This window comes from Camelus dromedarius, chromosome 18, assembly GCF_036321535.1.
Source record: "Camelus dromedarius isolate mCamDro1 chromosome 18, mCamDro1.pat, whole genome shotgun sequence".
Taxonomy (NCBI): domain Eukaryota; kingdom Metazoa; phylum Chordata; class Mammalia; order Artiodactyla; family Camelidae; genus Camelus; species Camelus dromedarius.
In genome coordinates, this window is record NC_087453.1 from 3358273 (window position 1) to 3381364 (window position 23092).

Consider the following 23092-nt stretch of genomic DNA (forward strand, 5'->3'; position numbering starts at 1 on the left):
TCAGGCTCCTGTGTTGGCCGGGGGCAGGGGGGGCGGTGGCACCCAGTGATATTCCCAGCTGCACCGCTAAAGTTGGCCCATAACCGTTTTGGCAAAAACCTTAGATGAATGGCCTTCCTGGAACCACAGTTGGAATCAGCAATGGGGCATCTGGCAGTTCTTGACTGAAAGTACCTTTAAAAGTAGAAAAAGTCACTGAAAGGGTAGCCTGGTGCCTGGCAACATACTAGATACCCAATCAATGTTTGTTGAAACAACGAAAGCTTCTTTTTTTCTTGTTCTCTGTTTCTCCCCTGAGAATTCAAAACCAGGAAAAGATAATAAGACTAACGCACTCAGCCCCATGTAGTTATTTTCTCCAAATCACTTGTTTTTAGCACAAAAGGGATAGCTACTTATGATGTCTTTTCCCATTATTTCCTTTGTGCAGGAGGCTTTTAAATTAATTTATTCTCTCTCTGCATCAGGTTGTCTTATAATTGAAGACGTGAAGTGTTTGTCTTCCAGAGGCTTTTTGGTGACGTCTTTCTTTGCTGTTAGCATCTTCTTTGTCTACGCTTGTGACCTCTGTGGAAACGCCTATGGAGCAGCCACTCAAATGCATACGTGATGAGACCGCAGAAGCACTGCTCACATCTACTGGAGTCTAAATGCCTTAGGAGAGAAGTGTCCTTTTTGCAAGACCAACACAATCAAACCTTGACAAACAAGAACAGTTGGAGTGTGGGTTGGTCCAGAGAAGTTAATTTTCCGGGTGATCTCTGGTTAACCAGAAATCCACTGATATTTTCCAACCCGGATGCTGAAAATCTTTATAAAATGGGTTATTCTTCTTGACCTCTTAGCAACAATAGCAGATCTCGATGGAAAATTTCAGAGGCTGCGTCATGGCAAGCATGTTGGACTTTCGGGCAGAAGCCCTGGTGTCAGTCACAGCTTCACCTCTGACTCAAGCCAGGACAAAATCCTCTGCTTCTGTTTCCTCTAAAAAGAAGGTGCAAATGACCAAGTGGATCATCCCAAGCAAACGTAAAAACTCCCTTTCCCAGCATCCGTGTTCATTCAGCTGCATTTGGTTTGGCTGTGGAGGTCACTGGAGACGGAGTTTGGGTCACATTTACCCTCAAAGTGAAATCTGATCTTTGCATCTATAAATCCTTCCTGACTGTCTAGTCACTATTCAAATGTCTGTTCACATGGACTCACCTGCTCATGTCCTGGTCCTTTCTCTTCAAGGTGGAATGAAGAGTGAAAAGAACGAGGTTAACTGCGCCACAGCCCATAGATGGTCTACTGTGTGTAGATGGGAGAAGCACATCCTAATGCAGCTGGGGAAGTTCTAGATGCAATGCTGTGAAAAGCATGGTGATTCAGGATACGGAGCCAGGACTCTGCTTCCAGTCCCGTACAGGCTGCCATCCTCCCTACTCGAGTCTCGCCATCAGTCTGAGGATGGAGCTGTTCTAGGGTCTCCAAAAGATTCTAACCCCACCTTCTTAGACTGAGGTTTCTCCACCTCCGCACTGTTGGCACTGAGGCTGGATACTTCCTGGTGGGGGCTGTCCCGGCCTTGCAGGATGCCACGCGGCACCCCTGTCCCTGGCCGCTACCTCGGATTGTATCCATCACCGAAGTCATGAAGTCAAAACCATCTTTGGACACTGTCCAATGTCTGCAGGGAGGTAAAAGTGCTCCCTTCCGAGAACCACTGGCTTTAAGGGTGGTCTCTTAACCCTTCCCGAGAAAAAGAAGCCAAGAGCGAGCACATCAAGGCATCAAATATTTGATGGTTTCTCTCCATAAAATGAGGTCCAAAAGAGTGCCCACCTGGGTTTCTCTGCGAAATCCAAGAGTCATTCACGCCCTAGGTGCCGAGGTACGTAGAATTCAGCACATTAGCACAGGTAGACCCAAATGACCACGCGCACTGATGCCAGCGAAGCTCTCCGGAGAGGACGAGAAACGATGAACACGAGACTAATGAGACGTCATCCTGCAACATTCTTGGCTGGGTTCCTGCGAGGACAACTGAGCTCGTTGGCGTGAAACAGCAGAGGGGCTAGATCCTATCGTGTAGCAGGATTTCTCCTTCTCTACGGGCAATAAAAGAAAAATGTCTACTGGGATTAAACGGTTTGAATTAGGGGAAGAGAAACTCCCCGACATCCCCTTTGCTTTCTCAGCCATTAGCATCATCTGACACCACGTTGTTCACGTGTTTTTTTGCCTGGTTGGTTCACACATGGGAGCTCTCTCCCCATCAATAAAATCTCCACGCATCCTGGAGGATCTAGATTCTGATCCAACACTTCTTGAGATGCCTTTGTTCATCTCTTGTAATGAGGTAGACCTTCATCAGGAAAGGGGTTCAGCCAAAATGCCCATCTTAGAATCCTTCCTTCCTCCTCTTCATGCTCGGGGAGACATTTCCATTCTTTTACTTAGCAAGCGTGCAGTACACCTGCTATGAGCCAGGCACTACTCCAGCTGCCCAGGGCGCCACGATGAAGACACCATGGGCCCTGCCGCCAAGGAAGTCTCTTTTGGGTCGTTCATGTGGCCATCTCATTTCCTACCTCATGAGCCCTGCTCCACCCCGTTCTCTATTTTAATAAGAAGGGGACTCTCAGAGTAGGTCCTAGGGATGTGACTTATGTCTGCGTACGTGTGTAGCGTGGTGGTCCTTAGAGCAAACATGTCTGATGGGAACATATAGAAAAAACAAATCTGGATATCTGGCTTTTTACTTACGATGGAGTCTAGGGTCTCCATCTGAATTCTGCTGAATTATAACTCATGTCACACAACACACACATAGAAGACAACCAGATCGCCACCATGGCCAGAGGCAGGGCTGGGTCCTGCCCCAGATGCTGCACACACAAACCCATCAGTTCCGGATAGGAACCCGTTCACTCCCGCCTTTATGCAGAAAACACTTCACCTGCTTCGGGGCAGAAATTGCACGGGCTGTACAGTTATAAGGAGTGTCGAATTCGCCTCTGGCAGAGGCTGAGGGAGACTGACAGCAGACGTCTGTCACAGCTAGAGACAAACGTCCCAGATGCCACCAAGTAAGTCCTTGTGCGTTGGCCGCCCAGAGATCAGCAGGCTGTCACCAAGCGGGCGAGTGGAGAGCTGTTCTCCGTGGCTGTTAGCACAGCCAAGTTCATTTGCTTCAAGTGCAGAAGTATGGAAGCAGGTCTTTGGGCAGAACTGCGGGGAGTGCTGGTGGTTCAGCGTAAATCCCTAACTGTGCTTTCCTGGATATCATCCTGTACTCATTAACCAACCGGCCAGCCAACCAACCAAACCAGTAAAACACTAAAACAGAAAATGCCTGTATTTACCCAGCAAGACATTGTGTGATTATTCCTTTGAGACTAAAGGATGTGATAAGCCTCTGGCTTGGCATGTTAATTACTCAGCTGTAAAGTTTGACTGAAGACACTTATCTGATCAACCTACAATTCGCCTTGCGGCCGCCAGTTCTACTGGCTTGGAGAGAGAGCGCTGAGCTTGGCAGGCACGGGGGTAACTGGAGAAACCAAAAGCACGCGCACATTTTAGATCAGCTCCAAGAGTCCACGAGTGTGGGGGGGTGCCGGGCCGCAGTACAAAGAGGGTATTTAACTGGTACATGGACGACCAATTTTAATGGTTTAATTTTATTGTAATGCATATCAGAAAATAGACAAAGACCAAATTAAGGCTTTCACAGATATTATGACTTAGGGTAATAATAGCTTCTTTAAGATCAAGATGATTTAAATAAAAGTACTAAGTAAATGATGTAACCACATGTGGATCCAAATGGCAAAAAGCAGAAAGATGGTTCTCAAAAGATGGAAGTTGGGAAACAATGGACTGATTTATCACTATTTGAGTTTGACAAGTTAGTGACAAAGCTATGAAGATCCAGCAATGAGTGCATCTGTGCCTCGCGTGTGCCCATCCCCACTTTTCCTCCCAAGGCATTGTCTCCGGGTTGACTTCAAGTAGCTTCAGGAGGTGTAGACACAGAAGAATATTATATTGGTGTGTCAAATTAGTCTACGTGTTCTTGCCAAGAGTAGGTGATTCATCTTCATTAGGAGGTATTGTTTAGAATTAAGGATGTTTTCTCTGTTAATGAATAAAATTAAATATCCAAGCAACATCAATTTTAAGCAGGAAGTTTGGGGTTATTGCACTGTGGATAGTGCCCTCATGTGGCTTCAAAGCTTAGCTACATTTAAGGATTTAAAAACACGTATCTAAGTTATGAACCATAAGACATGGCAGACAGTGACAGAAAAGACACACAGGAAAGGCAAATAGCACGAGGAAATGTGATCATTTGCCGTTACCGAATTCTTTCTTGAGTGGAATGGGACGCCAATATGGCGGACAGGATGTTGGTCAACTGTTCAGGAAGAATCAGATATCCAATTAAAACAGGATATTATTTATGGTAGTTTAGGTTAAAATGTTAACAAATCACACAAGACATTTTCACTTTCAGTTTTATTTTTATCAAAACAAAATAATTTAACCATATAAAGAAGGAACTACAGTTAAACAGAGAACCAAGAAGCCAATCGGTTCCTGATTCCAAACAATGGATAGAGTAGTAAGTTCTGAACAGTTGGCTGCATATATAAGATATTAAGTCATCCTCTAGGGCTGCAAATGACCAAGGCTGGCTGGTTTCCCTGGCTTCTCCTCTTCCAGGGTGAAGTAATATGCTCAGTGTTCCTCTGCTTCCTCAGACTGAATCACACGTATTCCCACGTAAGCACAGAGCACGGGGGAAAAGCATTACACGGGGTACAAATCCAGCGCACAGGATTTTTTGGGGTCCTGACACCTTTACTGAATGAGTATCTGGAAGAGAGGGACAAGAAATTGTGCTTACGCGTTGAGAAGTGTAGTGTTCCAAAGCCGGAGTCTCCCTCACAAGAATTACGGGAATCGCAACCGAAGTGGGGAAAACGCATAAGCCCTGCTCGCGGCAGTTGTGGAAATGCGATCGCCCCGGAGCCCGGCAGGCCGTTTTCTCCTCGCCGTATTAAATTACGTCTGTGGATTTGAGTAGCAGCACATTCTGATAACGGTGACAGTTCCCATAACTATAAAAATCTGCTGCACCAGGCAAATTTTGTGCAAAATGCAAATTTCTATGCTGGGGAAGAGATGAATAATGTGATCATCCTACGTAATGAATGGAAATGTGAGGAAATACGTTTGGCATGAAGCTGCAAAGCGTTCATCTGTCATGCCCAGAACGGCGGCCACGAGGCGTCTTTGCAAGGCTGCTCTCCCCACCAGAACTCTAGAGGAGGGTTTTTAGGAAGGAGGAGGCTAACTTGCCCTCAGTTACTTGTCAAGCTACTGACGGGGTTTGGATTAGGATCCAGAAGCACCAATCCCCCGTCTTCTTTTAATCTTTTGGCAAAAGAACCATAGGTTCTCCTGGGTTGTAAATGAGAGAGATGTTAGCTTCATCCAGAATCTCAAAGGCCATACCTAACGGGAGGTACGAGTTGTTTCCACCACACCTTACAACAAGAAGCATTCAGGTCGTCCAGCCCAAACCACGTGCCTGTAAGAGTCACTAAATAGTCTAGGCTGCCAAGGGGGGACATGAAACCCCTGTCCTCCGTGCGTCCTTAGTGAGTGAGATGGGCCAGGCGTAGGTACCGCTGGAGAAAGAGCCTTGGTGGTGCGTCTCAAACATCACGGTTCTTGGCATCTGTACCCCTTGCCCTGAAGGAACGGCAAAGAATTCAAAGTTCCTGCCAGCATCCTCGGAGCTATTCTCTGTGGAAGAAGCTGAGGCACCCAGTGGCCGAGACCCTAACCTGAAGGTGCAGGGAAATGAACAGCACTGAGGAGGAGGAGGAACACTGACCTTTAAACTCCGGCTTGCCCTCTTCTCAGATTCACTTGTTTCCCCTTAACCATCACCCAGGACACACTCGCAGAGTTAAAAACTGCAGTGATTATCAACTGATAATATTGAAATTTTATTTCCGGTAACCCAGACTGGGTTACAGGTCACCGACGTCATCCTGGAACTGCACCCCTATGACAGCAGTCTGCTCTAAGAAAACCCACGGGAAAATGAAGATTTATAAAATCAGGGATGCTGTGTTGCTTTAGAAAACGATTTCTTATTTAAAAAAAGATATTTACTATGGGATGATTTTTAATAGTTAAGTCCCCCAGGGCCATTCAAAATACATCTTTTATTTGTGTTTTTCAATCCACTGAAATATAGCTTTTCATAGATTCATGTTGGTATAAAGTAAGGTACACCTGTAAATGCTGCCACCAAACAGCTAAATGACCGGCTGAGACAGGAAACTGTGGTGCCCTGCTCACCTCTGTGTAAGAGAGACAGGGAGTCAGGGAGGGACTCAATGTTCCGCCATGTTTGATCTTAGTTAGGACGTGGTGGCCAGCAAGGGTGGCTCGTAGAAGGACAGAGCTTCCACCTGACCTGATCCGAGGCCGGTGCTGTTGGGAGCTGTGACTTACTGCCTTAGGTTCAGTGATCCGGCCCACAGCTCAGCAGCCACACAGCAGAGGAGGATCTGGAAGAAAGTTTCCTCCCCCGCCCAGTGCCTCCCAAGACAAAGTAACCAATTCAGCCGACAGAGGTGCTGTCTCCCACTCACACAGCGGTGCTCTGTTTGCTTCTAATTTTTGAATTATGAGCTGCCATTTCTACACCGAATGATTGTACCTCAAAATTCGGATCTCTGGGGAAAAAAATCAGGAGTTTCCCTGAGCTCTCATTCTTCTTGGCAATAATTGGCCGAAGGTATTTATTCTTTAGCTCCCGGGCGGGGGAACCCTCCCCGGGGGGACCACCTCTGAGCCACTCTCATGAGGATCGGGGCCTGGAGTCACCTTCAGCCCATCTTGTCTTACTTCCTTATTCTCAGTCGGAGAAACCGAGGCGCAGAGAGGACATGAGTCTTCCGCAAGACTTCCCGGCCAGCTCGGGACAAGGCCAGGCCCTCGCCCCCTCTCCCCGTCCGGGATTCAGACCGCTCTGCCGGACCTCCCCCCCGTACTGCGGCACGGGCAACCCAAGGGACGGGTAGTTACGCCACTTCCCTTTGGTTCAAGAAGTGCGTGAAGTGCGCACCTGACCTCTTTTTACCTCCTTTCTCACGTTCTTCTTGGCTGGGCTGGATGTGACCTGGCGGCGTTTGAGTGTGGTCATTGCAAATGACCACAGACATACGCTAAGTCACCAGGGGAAGCTGGTCCCACTTTGAAGTTTTTCTATGAATAACCCTAGAACTGGAAAATTCACTTGAAGATACTTGAAACCTGACCATCCTTCGTCACAGACGAGGACGTATGGAAGCACCTCCGCGTGTGGGAGATGTTCTGCGTTGCGGCCCCACCTTCGAAGCACAGGATGTCAAGTGAGCATCGTCACATCAAAGTGAAGCCCAAAGAGCTCGGCTGTGAATCTCAAATCGTACAAAGTCATACCAAAAAGCAAGTATAAAATTGTATCGAAATGCAGCAGTGTAAATCGCTTTGCGTGTTTCCTCTCCCACTTAAGGAGAGGGAGAGAGGGGTAGCAGACGTGAGGCTCTGCTCCCCGAGCTGGGTGACACACACCCGCTATTTCCCTCTGCGCAGGGGCGCGCTGGCTTGGAACGCTGGGGGAACGTTGTCTGCGCTGTTCTGATGTGCACAATACAGAGGCTGATTTAATTTGACAGCAAAGTAACACCAAGCCCCCAAAATAAAATTACTGAGATGTAAAACAGCGTCAAAACTCCAATTAGTTTTGTATCCTTGAAGCTTCTGGAGGAAATCTGAAAGGCTCCAATCGTGATGAGCAGGCGTCAGTTTAAGCTGCAGAGATCACTAAAGTGTAACCTGCTAATTGAAATTGCTCAGAGCACAACATGACAGAAAGAAGCAGGGGAAAATAAGTGAATTTTTCCCCCTCAAAAATGACTCATTACAGAGACTGTTCTATTAACTTTTAACACAACGTTCCTTTTGCAAGAGCTGGAAAAACAACAGGTTTCAGGGGTCTCCACAGAGAAGGCATCGGGCACGAGAGCGGCACATGCTTGTGGCCACACACTGGGTCACACAGAAGCACTGACCATTTGTGCAACATTGAAGGATACTCAGTGTGTTGCCAGATCAGAGGCATTTTGAAGTATATTTACAACTTCTGCTAAGGAGGCACATTATTCCAACCAAACTCCAGTTTCTGAATTAATCTGGATTTTGTCTCCACAATGACAGAAGGATCTGGATGCCCAGTTCACACCCCAACTCCTTTGCAAGTGACCCCGGTTACCCCAAGTATGCTTACCACCTTTGCAGCAAACCCCCGCTTCACAAATGCAGGAAGCCTATCGCCTTGACTCTGTGGGGTTCACTTGTTTGTAAACAGGTTGACTGTGGCTCTCTGAGTTGATGCCATTTTAATGAATGAGGCAGTGAGGGACCAACGCAGAGGGTACAGATGGGAGTCAGGCCACGGTCATCACGTGGATGAAGCCTTCTTAGACCCTGCTTCATTGGTCCCTTAGCCCTGCCTGGCACCATGTGATCAGGGCTTCTGGGGAACGGTGAGGCTGAGTTTGGCTTTCAGAGTTGGCGGGGGATATCTTAGAAAGAACCCCAGATGGCTTTCCTAGCTGCCGGTGCTTCACAAGTAGAGTTCAGTTCTCCTGGCAGTGTGATGGCGCTTCCCGGAAGGCATCCGCAGTCTTTGGCCGTCGACGCCATCTTTCTCCGGAAGCTTCATATTTCTATCACCAACCGGTCTTCATCGTCGCTGCTGGTGTCGCTGAACTCCACTCGGGTCTGCTTTCTCATTCCTTCCAAACTCCTCTTCCTGAGGGTTTTCAAAGGGACTCCAGGGGTCTCCGTGGGCTGCTCTGGGTTGGAAGGAACCACATCATCCTTTAAAGCCACGAATCCAGATACCTGACATTTCCCACTGTCCCTTCCTAAAGGAGGGCAGGGGGCCAGCGCTTCGCCACACCCTTGCTGCCCCCCAGAAGGAAAACACGTCCTGCATGTTCCTTCCTCTTGAGGTGGACCAGCTGACCCTGGTCCTGAAGCTGGAGTTTCAAGATGGGTTTTTCCAATGGATCCCAGTGGAACTGAACCCGGAATTCTTTGCCCAGATGAAGGGGTCCCTGGCAAGAGTGATGGAGTCACACCCTCTGTCATCGTTTTCCTGTCTGGGGAGCTTTGTGGCAGAGTCTCCCCTGCAGCCCGGCTGTGGTCTCGTGGCCCCACACTGTGACTCCCCGAGGCAGTGTGACCCACGCTCGCCCCCAGAGAAGCACAAACAGCAACTGCAGAGGTAGCAACATCATGGCAGACAGAGGTTCTCTTGGCCTCAAAGGAAGAAGGCTCTTGAGCATCTGAGAAAATGCACAGTGTGGAATCTGTTGAGACTTGCTCCTGGAAGGGTGACGGGTGAGTCTCAAGCAATCCCATGTCAAGACCTTTGCTACAGGATAGAAGGCTGTCGCCAGCCACTGCCACAGAGGAGTCCGAGGGCAGAGATGATCCTGACCCGATGGCCGTGTTCTGAGGACAACTGTTCCCATGCTCACCGGCAGATGGAGCGATCTCCTGCAGCAAAGTGCAAAGGAAAATGAATGGGGGGGGGGGGGTGACAAAAGGTTAATTGGTGCCCAGAAACTTGTGGTCAGAAATGTGGTCCTCAGCGAAAACAAGGTCTCAATGCTTCCTTACCGAGCATGAACTTTAATATTATGTTCTCAATCAGCTTCCATTAATAACTGATTGAGGTATTAACTCCAGGAAGGTTCCCTGTTGATGCAACAGAATGCTGAGGCTGCCATGTGTTTCTGTTCAGCCATGGGTAGAACCAACCTCTCAGCTCTGCAGCCAGCTCCGAGCATCGGACTTTAAGTCACCACTGCTCTGGTGGCAGGCATGCAACTTTAGAGTACTGTGTATTTCTATGGGTTTTTTTTTTTTTTTCCAGATTAGCTTTTTTTTTTTTTTTCCAAAGTGTGGTCTGGATTAGCATCCTTATGTTTCTCAACCCTGCAGCCCCCCTGTTTGCCGACAGTGATGCCCCGTTGCAGGGGCTTCTGCAATGTGCGAGCGTCTGTGCTCTGTTCAGGTGTGGATTCGTCAGGCAGTTAGGCCTCACCTCAGCACCTCACGGCCAGAGCCGCCTGTCTAGGCAGCACCATGTTTGCCTCAAGGGCCTTCTCTGCTGGGGAACGTCTATTGGTGGCCCCGGTGACTTTTGCCACAGTGGACACCAGCAAGAGACAAAGGGCCAAATACCTAGACAAGACATAGGTAGAGACAGCTCAGAACCACCATTCCCACCTTCAGGGTTGGTCTATCTGTTTCCCCGACAGTTCCTGAACTTGGGTTTGGAGAGAAGCTTCCTGAAGTGTGTCTGTCTTCCTCCTCCTCTTTCTCTCCGTGACCACCACAGAGAGATGCTTCTGAGGCGACCGAAGATGACTCTCCTGACAGACTTAGACCTAAAGAGGGGGGAGGCACATGGACATACAGCTGAAATGATACAATCGGCCAGCAGTAATCTCATAGGAGTTTATCTGCATCTCCACGACCAGCTCCGAGCTCATTAGCAGCAGCTCCTGTGGAGTGCACGGGAACTCAGTTATTGCGAACCAATTCACAAGGTCAAAAAGGGGCAAAACCGATTTCCAAGGCAGCAAAATCCCTTAATTACATATTAAAAAAAAATTTCATGTGGCTTTTTTTTTTTTCATCGAAGTCATCTTCCTGGTCACACGGGTTAATTTTGGATTAGTCTGAATTCTCTAGCCGTATGACTGGGGGTCGAGAGCAGAAATTATCTCCTCTGTCACCTAGGATGTCTTAGTCTCCATCGGAGCCCTGACAGCAGGAGCGGGGGTTGGTTTTTGTGGTGGTTATTGTGATCCGTAGGGGGAGAGAGACAACAAAGATGCGGCCTTGACAACACCCCCCAAACAGCATCTCCCTTTCCAGGGAAGAGCTGCCTTCCCCCGTCCCTCATCCTTACTCTCTCCTCCATTTTATCAGATTGGCCTGGGGTGCAGGGCCAAAGGACCACAGACCTTCAGAGCAAGCACATCCCATCAGGGGAGGAGATCAGAACAACATTCTAGAAGGGCCGGGTCACCAGAGAACAGCCTCAGACCCACTTCTAAATCTGCTTGCATTTTGATTAACGATACACATGCACAGAGTTTTTAAAAGTCAAATCTTTCTACTTATTAAGAAAAACAGCCACATCTGCCCACACACGCATCTCTTCCCGTTTTGGATTCCTTTCCTGTTTATCTCTTCTTCTCCTAATAACATGCTTATAGCACTCCATCTTGATTTCTTTTCTTTTTCTTTTTTTTTCTTTTTTTTTTTTTTTTTGGTTTGGAAGATAGCCTATGGCTTCATGAGGGGTGAGGGTGATCACAGCCCGCACACATGCGCACTGCCCACCCGCCTCTCCTCTCAGCAGTCATGCGACTCTGATGTCATGCTTTTGCTCAGGAGATTCGATGCTCCCATGAGCATGTTCAGGAACATGCTGGTCGCTGCTGAGCCAGGTGGTGTACTATAACTACATTGCCTTTCTTGTCCATACGCTGTTCCTTGGAGTTAATAATTACTCTGTCTTTTTCTTTTGCTTTGTTTTCTTATGGACTTATTCCTAAAACTCATCCTCCAACCTCCTTCCCAATTGCCTTTTATTTCATGCATTAGGTTTCATTTCTTTTCCTTAAAAATACCTCTCTTGAAACTTTCTGACCTGCTCCCAGTGGACCACTGCTTGTGTGCAGGGCTGGGCCCCTGTATCCATCTCCCTCCACCCCCTCCTGGCGAGTCTCTTCACCTCCCTGGTCCTTGGGCCCCCAAGCTTACTTTCCCTGGGTATATTCTCTTTGCATCCTTTCTTAATGCAAAACTTCCAGTATCTTCGTAAGAAACGATTTAGATGTTAATTGGCCACTTGTCTGGGTATGATGTGTGAATTAAAATTCAATTTCCTTCAGAATTGAAGACATGGGTCCACTGAGTTCTAGTTGTTGAGAAGTCTGGAGCCAACATGATCTATGGCTCATGATCCTTTGGAGGAAACCTTTTTGTTTTTCACTTTCCTGAAATTGCCAGGCTCCTGTCTGTGCCAGCGTCACCACAGTCCTGGGGCTGTTTTCATTCACTGTTTGGGAGCTCAAAGGGCCCCTTTAATCTGAATCATGTCCTTCTGTTGTAGAAAAATGTGTTATTTCTTTGACATATTTTTGTTTCCTCAGGTTTTGTCTTTTCTCTTTTTCTAGAACAGCTGTTAGTAGGTTATCAGATCTTACTGGTCTAATCTTCCATTTTTCTTATTTTAACTCCTATTTTCTATTTGTTTGTCTTTTTCTTTTACTTTTGAGGGAACTTCAACTTTCTGTTCCAACATGTAAGGGTCTATTTCTGCTATCGTGTTTTTAATTTCCAAGAGCTCACTCTTATGGTTATTAATTATTATCATTCTTTCTTTATAGAATCCTTTTACTACTCCATGGCTCCAGCATTGACTCTTCCATCTTCAGCAATATTAATAATGATCTGCTGTTATTGTGGTTATGGCTGAAGTTTGCCTCCCCCTAACATTGTCTCTCTTTCTGTTTGCTTTTATCTCTGTCTTTCATCTTAAAGGCTTCCCTGAGATATCCAGCAGTCTTAACCATCTGCCCGTGTTTTAAGAAACAGGCACTGGAAAGCTGGCTAGGAACGCTTTACAAGTGTAATGTGTCAACCACGGACCTCCCTGCAGGATTATCTGGTCGCCCCGTTGATGTGGGAAACCCTGAAGCAATTTCTGTTGGGTCTTTCACGTGGATTGGTTGGCTTCTGCACGAGGAGCCCTCTGATCTCCTGCCTGGAAAGTGGAGGGCAGGCTGCCAGCATCCTGCAGTCAGAGCTGGCATTGAGAGTTAGGGGTCAATATGCAGAGCCAACCTCTGGTTAAACCCTACGTTCTTAATATGGTTCCCTCGCTCCCTGCTGAACGTATAGTGCCCGGTGTCCCCCAGCATCTTAGAGTCTCCAGAGACGAAGCCCCAGTTGTTCTGTGGGGGTGAGAGTGGGGGACATGACCAGGCTCTGAGAAGCAGGGGTGTGGGGGAGACTTGGGGGTTGGAGACTGCGGGGGGGGGGGGTCTGAATGCTGCTGAGTCTATCAGTCCATCGTCCTGTTTCCAGCCCCACCTGGTTTCACAAATTTCTGAATTTCTAGGGCTTTTCCGCTCTTTAAATCAGGACTGAGTTCCTTGGGTCTGCTAATCAGGGACTGCTCAGCCCCCACACTCCAGCCCCACAACTCTGGCCCCATTTCTTCCCCAGCCGCTTTGTCCCCGTGGGCCTGGGCATTACCACTGTGTTTCTTCACTAACTTCTGGGTTTTAGAGGAAAGTGGGCAGGAGTGAATGTGGTGTTCTGGCCTCCATCATATTTACTTACTTGAAGAATAGCCAGTTACAGTGGGTCAGTTTCTGGTGCATAGCACGATGTCCCAGTCATGCGTATACACATATATTCATTTTCATATTCTTTTCCATTAAGTGTTATTACAAGATATTGACTATAGTTCCCTGTGCTCTACAGAAGAAATTTTGTTTCTTATCTGCTGTCCTCCATCTTGAATCAGAAGAACAGACCTACTTCTCACACCCCAAGGGTCAATTCCTAGATGATCAAGGGCACGAATCTTGGGCAAATCCACTTTTAGAATTCATAGAAGGTGCAACAGTTTGGGAAAGGAGGCGACAACTTTTCCCTTAATACCAACCACCTTCACTTGAGCACCATGCCCTGGGACTGCCTAAAGACTCAGCACCACCTTCGCTTGGGCACCATGCCCTGGGCCCTTTCAAGGAAACAGGCCCCATGTTCAGCCCCAAGGAATCGTAGAACAAGGCCAAGGCGCTCGGACCCTCAAGAGCTTCTGCTCCAACAGGGAAGACAACTGAGGCCTGACGAGGTCATGAAGGAAATACACACAGGGTGGGGGTACTCCAGAGAGCAACAGGAGGCTACGGCAGAGTGGCAATAAGCAGAGAGGGGAGAGTATTCCTGAGAGGGATGATGAACAGGGTATTCTGGAGAGTAACAACCCACAAGGGGGGGGTGTATTACAGAGTGCAGTGGGGCCGCAGGTAACTGGTCTACCTAATAGGGGAAGGCTTTTCCCAAAGGGTGACACTTGAAATGAGACCTGCAGGACGAGAAAGAACCAGCCCTCAAAGGCCATTCCAGAGAAAGGAGGACCAGATGCAGGGATATGGGGCGGGAAGGAGTTTGAGGGATTAAGGAACCAGTGGGAGGCTGTGCTGGAAGGATGGGCGTGAGCAGGGGGCAAAATGAAGGCAGGGGAGCCAACAGGGGCTCGGATCTTGCAGGGTGCAGGCAGCCCTGGGAAGGAATTTAGATTTTACTCCTCATTCCTTGCGAAGAAGCCAGTGTTCCTAGCAAGAGGTCTACACCTTTTAAAGATGCACATTGCCACTATACGGAGACTAAATTGGGGTGGGTGCAGGTTGGAGGAAGGGGTGGGAAGCCCACTTACAAGGTCACCAGGGTGGTCTGGGGGCCAGGTGCCTCAGCGTGTCTGGGGCAGTGGAAGTAGAAATGGAGAAAGTGAATGGCTTGGAGACACGCTTTCATCCTCACTTATGAAAAATCACCAAAAGATCATAATGATGACAAACACTTCTAGAACCCCCAGTTTACCAAGCACAAGCGCCTGGCTCTAAGTGGATTAAGCTGTGTCCCCACAGTGATGAAACAACCAGGCAATTCATTCAATTCAATGAAGATGTAAAACCAATTAGCAGGAAGAAAATAATCAGATTGGCCAAATGTCTCTTCAGTAGGCCATTTGGGTTTTTAAGCTTAACAGAAAGGCCATGTGTGCGTTTGGCCAGTAACTTCTGACTCATCCGAGAAAACAAGGGAATGAAATTCATGGATTTAATTTCCTTTTGAACCACAGTCTACAGAGAAAAGTGAATTATCTTTAATAATTGTGAAAAATGCTCAAATAATGTCGCTGGAGTGTGTTAAGTGGATCTGGGCTCTGGAAGGACGACAGCATCCTTGCTTTTAGATGAGTGGCCCTTTCCAAAGAGTAAGCAGGGCCCCAGTCAAACGCGAGAGCCCAGAATGTGATTCCGTGTACGCTCAGGCATCCCTGCGTGAGTCATTTCACACATCTTCAGAAATTACAGATTCCACTGTCTTGCTGCAACCTTTGGAGATCCGACTGCCCTTACACAATTATGAGGCTCTTATAATGGAAACCATCTCTCACCACCAGCTCTGTGCACCGTTTTGTTCTCCCCCTGATTAAAGGCTGCGTTTTTCATAATTTCCCTCAGAAATAATTGCCAAACCACATTAAGCAAGGAAGAGACTGCTGCTTCAAGTGTGGCAGCAAATTTAAATGTAGCCACCTTGAAAAGGCTGTAGAAAACTGTAAAATAATTAGAAGGGAAATGGAGTGAAGAGGCGCCACGATGAAACAGCTTAGCCATCCACATCTTTAATGCCAGCCTCCTGCCAGCTGTCTCACTCCTAGGCCTTATGAAAATGCTAATGGACATATTACTCAAATATCATTATCCAAAAATGTAAGTAATTCGATGCATTTCCTGCTGTTGCCCCAATACACCGAAAAAAACTCTGTGAATTTGGAGTCCAAAGATGCTGAATTTATAAAGGGGTGAAAAATGAGTCTACCGTGTTGGCGATGTAAGTAAGCTGTAAGCGTCAACAAGACCCCAGGAGTAATCTCCCAGACTGACGATTTATCCAAGATTAAATTGTTTACAGGCATCCCTGCCACTGAAGGAGGCACAATGTGCTAGCAATCACTGTACAGCACAGGGAACTTAATTCAATACCTTGTAATAACCTATAATGAAAAAGTGTATGGAAAGAAATTTATATGTATATATAAATATATATATGCATGCATAACTGAATCACTCTGCTGTACACCAGAAATTAATACAACATTGCAAACTGATTATACTTGAATTAAAAAAAAATTGGTGATTACTTAAAGGTAAGCCAGGCAGAACTCTAGATGTAGTCACTATGCTGGCAGTTACGTGCTCATTTTTCAAATACTAGTCAAGCCCTTTCTTTTGGAAGGGAAATATTTTTTGAGCCCACTGATGAGCCCATATGATTAAGCCTAAACACTGAGGACTGAGCAGAGTCAACACTCGGTACCAGGAACCGTGCTGAACACAGGCAATGGATTCAGTGGCAAGCGAAACAGACATCCTCATGGAAGTTACAATCTAATGGTGGAGAAATTCAGGCAGCAAATAATTGCACCAGAAAAGTCACCAAGCAGACGTAGAAAACGCTACAAAGGAAAAAGCAGAAGGTACCATGAGATGGTCTGACGGGGCCCTGACCCTGCTTCCACCTATGAAAGCAGTAAAACCACGCAGCCTGTAAAACTGTTCCCCCATGGCACCTGTTTGGGGCTGGTTTTCTCTCTACTCAGTCCGAGTCTTTCATTCGTGTAATTATTCAACCAATATTTTTTAAGGCTCTGCTGCACACCAGACACAGTACTAAAATTTTCTGTGAGTCAATTCATCTGTTTCCACAATCCTAGTATAATTTTTGTTTAGAAAGCCTCTAAAGAAGAAAAAAAATATATGGCTGAAAATGATGGAAGAAAGAGACTTTGTTCCTCTTGGGCAGAGGCTGGGGGACCTTCATTCCAAACAGAAAATGATCACAGTGGGTGGGCTGTGGGTGGTGAGAAGTAGCCTCTGACTTCAGTCCCACAGAAAGAGATGGATGAGAGAGAGAGAGAGAGAGAGAGACCGACAGACAGAGAGACAGAGAGAGGACTGGGAAAATGCATTTATCAGGCACAGCCTTGGGGATTTCTGTACTATCCTAATGCAGTTTTTTGCAAGTTTGCCTCTAAGTAATCACAAACGAATCTTTTATTTCAGACACCACTTTTCTTTGTCGTTCTTGTCTCTTCTCCGCTTCTTTAACGAAAGCCCACCAGGACCAGAGATGCTGTGTCTAAGCCAGGTTCAGGACAAAGTGGGATTTAAAATCTTGCTTTAAGTTAAAAGTTGCATCATATCCAGACAACAAGAGAGTGACTTGAAAACACAGAGCAAAAATACAATGATGAAATCCTGTCAGAAGAAGAGCTGATCGGAGAAAGGCCATTCAAAATGTTAAATGCCAAGACAGATCGCAGCCCAGCTACTCTGCATATCATTTTAAAAGCATCTTGTCGCTCAGTGAAAATTGGCTCTGAGGGTCTCTCCCCTGGGACAAAATTGCTACGCTCACAACAGCTCCTTTTGTCTCCTCAAGATTTACATCCTGGGTTAAAGGAGAAATGATTGTTTCAGCAATTCCAGAACACTGGGACTTCACTAATAGCTTTAGGGAAAAAAATGAATACTCCTCTATTAAATCTTTTTTTTTAATTGAAGTATATATAGTCAGTTACAAAGTGTCAGTTCCTGGTGCTCGGCACCGCATCCCAGGCATGCACATATCTCTATTAGCTCTAATGAGGGAAGATGCAGGCAAGTCATTTGTTCCTGTCACAGAGGGACAGCCCTGGAGAGACCCACCCCAAGGCTTCTGGACTCCACCCGACACGCGGGAACATGCTGAGAACTCTTAGGAGAACAGGAGGAGAGAGGTGAGCTTGCCTGAGTCCCCGGCGAACAAAAAGAAACCACGGCGGAAAACCAAGGGGACAAAGGCAACGTCTCCCTTTATTCCAGGAGCGGATTCAAGCCTCCTCGCCGAGCATTTAGAAATTGGACCTTTTATGTGTGTGTACTTAGGTAAAGCTTTTACTGTTGGAAGCCACCTGTAATCACGGCTGTCTCTGCACTTCCGCTCCTCCTCAGATACTGTCTCCAAACTCGGTGAATGGGGCTGGTTTGAAACACTTCAGTGCCTTTAAACTTGGTCATGTGCAGAATTCAACAATGTCCCTTCATCGAGTGAAAGGAGGCCAACAGGATGGAGAGAGACCATGAAAGTGTTCAGGAACACTCTTGGAAAAGGTTTTCTCAACATTGACGGAGGAAAATGGGTTTTGTGGGTATGTTTAAATCGGTGCTTTTCAGCCGGGGGTGATGCCCAGGGACTTGGTGGTCCTGCCTGAGGAGGGGGTGCTCCTGGCATCTCACCCTCCAGAGCACAGGATGGACCCCACCGAGCGACCCAGGCCCCCAAAGTGAGCAGGGTCATGGCTGGGAAGCCCCGGTTCAAAGCGAGAATCATAAACTCAAATGTCACAGGACCCCTCACATCACATAAATGACAGATGCTGCCTGGCCAGGGGGCTGCGGTGATGGAAGGCGGGTCCAGCTCCCCCTGAGCCCCTCCCACTGAGCCCACGAGGACCACGCATCCAGTTCACCAGAACTAGCCATTTTCCAAGAGAAAGCAGAAATCTGGATTCCTTGTGTTTTTAAACCCTGATGACAAATTAACTTTCAAACAACAGCACCGTGCCAACAAACATATCTGTGGCCTGAAGGTGGCCGAGAGAGGCCAGTGTGTGAGCCCTGGTCAGCTAAAAGGCTCAGAGCACCGACCGTGAAGGCAAGACTTCAGTCTCCATCCAGGCTCTATTCTTTGGCAGAAACCAAGTGCCTTTTCAAAAACACTGTTTAAAAAATAGATATTGATGTGAAAGTAACTGTTTTTGACAAGTAATTGAGTAGCATTTTACAGAATGAAATATGTAATTATAAAGCATGTGTGGATCCAGCAACTGGTCTTTGGGAAATTGAGCAAGAATGTTTATTACAGCAATAGCTGTGGTGGGAAATCCAAGAGCAATCAACAGGAATCAACATGGAAGCAGCGAGCACTGAATAAATAAATCATTGTACAGCCACACTGTGGGATTTTGTGCCATGATTAAAATGACCTGTCAATCTGCAATATATTCCTAGAGTTATACACATGATATATTAAGAAGAAAAGAGTCGTAGGTTACTATGTGTGGTATGATCTATTTGTGCAAACAAAATAAAGTGTCTATATTTGGATGTACATGGAGAAAGGTGTGAAGGCATATCCACCTAACTCTGGCAGCCTGGGGGGTCCGTGAGGCTGAAACTGTCAACTTTCCTTGCATAGGTTACTGTTGCTTTGTCTGTTGCAACAAGTATGGTGTTGCCTTCTTAGTCTGAAAGAAAAACCAGAGGCCAATAATGCCAGTGGCTCTCAAATGCAGACTGAAAGTCATGAGGAAAAGTCTCCGAGTGGACGGGCCAAGTCAGTCCAGTCGGAATATCCAACCGACATCAGGGAGATGGACCCTCTCACCCTCATACCAAGAGTCTAGTTTCTCAGGCAGAGAAAAGCTGAGACTCACAAAAGGAAAAGAAAAATACATTTTTCCATCTCTAACCAAACCTGAAGTCATTCTGTTCAAGCCTCTTTTTTTGTGTGTATGAAATTTTGCCTGTTCTGAGCAATCATTTTCCAATCTCTTTTTTTCCAGAAACCACTTTTCTCTACAGTTCACATATCTCTTCTCTTTCTCTGATGAAAGGCAATCAGTTTGAGAACACTTCACTTACCATTTTCTCCCCAAAAAACACATTTAGTGGCAAAGTATGCTTCAAATTTTTTGGTAAGTTGAGACTTTAATCGCGCTCAGACAATAAGAGAATGCCTTGAAATAAAGAGAGAACAAAGTGTGGGAAAAGGGGGAAAATAAAGTAAAGAACAAACAAAAAAGTGGCTAATATTATTTGAATTATTTAGTGCCAAAATTGAATCAAGGGAACTTACTTCATGGATCATTACTTTCAAACTTTCTCAACTCTAAGTGAAAATTGCAGAGGAACAAAGTTCAGGCTTTGGAATATAATTGATGTGTTTAAGCAATTGCCTCGTCATTTCTTAAGATTTACACCCTAAGAAGGAGGTGTTATCCTGTTTCAGCAATTCTGTAAGCAATATTACTTTACTAATGGCTTTGGGAAAAGAATATCTCCCCATTAATTCTGACAGGAAAAATAATGGTACAGAACCATTAGCTCTCTCAGAGGCGGGGAGAGAGTCGGTGGATGAGGGAACCCTGGAGTTCAGGCTGCCATTTTGTTTCTCTTAGGAAAACAGTGGGAGGTGATTTGTGGCGGAGCGGGGCGCGGGCCACGCCACGGAAACCTCCCAGCCCCGCCTCTCCCCGTTCACTCACGATGGACTCACAGAAGTTGAAAGGCTAAAAAGAAAAAAAAAATTCTAATGTACTTAATTTCAGAGAATTACATCACTACCCTCGCATAATATTCCACCTTTTCAGTAAGATTCGGTAAACCTTTTATCTCAGGAAGTACCTGTCAGAGAAGTTCTCTTTACCTTTCTTTCTTTCTTTCTTTTTTTTTTTTCAATGAAAGACAGCTGCTTTGATAATGTGAGTCTCAGGGGAATTTTTCCAAAATGCTGTTCACGAAAAAAAAAAAATCAGTTAAAATATTTCAGTCACTTAAAAGCTTAGTTATGTACAGAAAATTCAAAAGAAGAGATTCTGGTGAGAAATACATGAGGCCAGGAGGAAGATTAGAAGTGCCTCCTTCACACAAGAATTAAATATGGGTTTCTCGTTCATGATCTAAGGAGCTCAGCTCTGTCCAGTTGAGGGACTGCACACGTCGCTGAGGAGAAGAAAATTAGGGCACGGTATATAATGATTGGTATTGCGGTAAAGCCTACAAAGGAGATGGGTTCTACACTATACCGCAGGGCACCCCATCTAGCTTGGGGTAAGCGTCTGAAGTGTCACCTCACAAGACCATCCAAGGGACAGGTGGAAACTCAACTGGGTTCTTCAGAGAGAACGGAACTGAAGGACCCGCCAGAGGGACAGAAAAACACATTTGTCCAAACCGCGCCGCGTGTCGGAGTATTTCTCTCTCCTCATGCGATTTTCTAAGCAATCACCCATTTTATTTCAGAAACTACTCATCTTAGGCGGTGCTTACTTCTCCTGATGAAAGACAATCAATTTAAGATTTCCCTCCCAGAGATTTTCTCTTCCCCCTGAAAGATGTTGAGTGGAAAATCATGTTTAAAATCAATCCTTGAAAATTTGTGCCCAGACCCTAAGCATGTACCTAAAATTTAGGAAGCAACCGTGGACAGGAGGTAAAGGAGAAAAAATCCAATTACTGAAGATGCCATGTGGAGTCTGTAATGCCAAGATCGAAGTCAAGAGTATCTCCTCTTTGAATTTTGATTTTCAATGTTTCTCATCATTAGATGAGTCTGTAAAGGTCCATTTCTCAAAAAATAATTGAGGTATTTGAGAGAATTCATTTTTCCTCCAGAATTGCATCCTTAAAAAGAAAAAAAAAAAAAAAGGATCAACTTCAATGATAATCAGTGGGTGGAAATGATCTTTCCTTTTGTCTTTCATTAATCCTGATGGGAAAATGGACTAATTTCAAAGCAGAAACAAAGACAAGAAAGAAAACATTGGAATTGGCCTCATCCATTTTGGTTTTCCAATCACCTTAGGGGGAAAAAATACTAAGTCTGATCTCTCTGAAAAGATAAATGTTCACCAAGAAACCAGTTCTCCCCTCACTAAGCCGCAGACGAGTGAAACTTAATTAGGCAAGAACACCGGGAAACAGAACGAAAGAACACTTCTCTATTTTCCAAAGTGTTTAGAAATTCTTACTCGTGTGGTACTTGGGTCTTTCTTTCTTTCTTTCTTCAGAACAACTGCCATTAAACTCTGTTTACCTCTTCTGAGGAAAGGCAAGTGTTTGGGAAGCTGAAAACTTTTTCCCACTCAGATATTTCTTCTAAATGACACTGGTGGGGGAGCCAGGAACTCACGCAGATACACAGAATTCAATAGCATTTCTCGAAGAGAACGGAATAAAGGGAAAAGAATTCAAGCAGCTCAAAAGACTCTTTCAAAAACTTTTCAGGCCAAAATTTACTCAAGAATGTGTGCTTTCCGGCTGATTTTGTAAGTGGGGTTTTCTTAATAATGAAAGGAACTGGACTGCGTGGACTCTGCCATACCTGAAGTACTTTCATCTCGGCTTCATCCTTTCTCGAGATTTCCACCGCAGAGGAAAGTGTACTTCTGTAACTGCAACTTTGTAGCAATGTGGGCTCAAGTAGTGTGTTTTGAGCAAAAGCCTCTCTGTGGTTTCTATGGATCCTGACAGAAAATAAAGGAGGAACCCTCTAGAGTTCTTTCAGAAGGAAGCAGGAAATCAAATATCAAGGGTTGGCTCTGCCCTGGGAGGAAGAGACCACAAAGGCTCCAACCTCAAGGTCAGGTCTAACTGGGGAAGCGGAGCCGTGAGTAACAAAGGGGAGAAGAGTGCTAACAGGAAGAGAGGGACCAAATTATTTCAGAATTGCTATGAAGTCACTCTTTTGTCCTCTTACCAGCTTTAGAATTTCTACCTTTTATGATGGGAAACTGGAATTACAGGACTTTATTATTATTTTTTTTAATCTTCAGAAACTCTCTCCTTGACTCAGAGTAGCACCTTTCAACTTCCTTTAAGTTTAATCAGTCTGCTTAAAACACACCAGAAATTTAAAAGCTGTTACATGACCAAACTTACCTGGAAACACAACATTGCATTTGTTGCAACATTTGGTACAATATTGCAACACTGTATTTCCAATGCACCTTTTAGGAAAGAGAGAGAATAAGAAAAGGAAGAATATTGTCCCAGAAATAAATTTGAATCCTACCAAGCTAATGAAGACATTTGATTTCTAGTTTGTTTTTAAGAACAGCGATTGGCATATTAGAGCCATCTAGGAAGCCCACACTTCGCGGCATTTAAAACAAATCGTTACACCTTTCTTGAGGATTCTTCCTCCACCGCCCCCAAAAGGGGGGCTGCCCCTCAAGTCTAAAGCACTATAGGAAAGCAGATTCAGGTCTGACAGAAAACAGGCGTTGCCCCTTAACTCTTGGCTGGCAAAGAGTGTAAACAATGTCGCGCACCCAGCAAATTCCACCTGGGGAAGGAGCGGGAGAGGAGCCTTGAGGCAG

The 23092-nt window shown here is 45.9% G+C and overlaps 1 protein-coding gene across 8 annotated transcripts in view; it reads right to left on the bottom strand.

Moving 5' to 3' along the window:
- Window positions 1-23092, bottom strand: part of ZNF831 (zinc finger protein 831) — a 120306-nt gene that overhangs the window by 32855 nt on the left and 64359 nt on the right. Inside the window, exons 5-7 of one of the 8 annotated variants that reach the window (XR_010384999.1) lie at window positions 10357-10517; window positions 8342-9621; window positions 3722-4866 (exon numbers count right to left, since the gene is read on the bottom strand). The exons of 2 other annotated variants lie outside the window; for them this stretch is intronic. Coding sequence is in view for 4 of the 6 variants with exons in the window: in XM_064496954.1 (XP_064353024.1) it covers window positions 8776-9621; window positions 10357-10517 (1007 nt within the window). In the remaining 2 variants the exon portion in view is untranslated. Of the gene's footprint in view, window positions 1-3721; window positions 9622-10356; window positions 10518-17447; window positions 21396-23092 lie in introns of those variants that run through there. 5 more of the 8 variants (XM_064496954.1, XR_010385000.1, XM_064496958.1 and 2 more) reach the window with 5 other exon arrangements.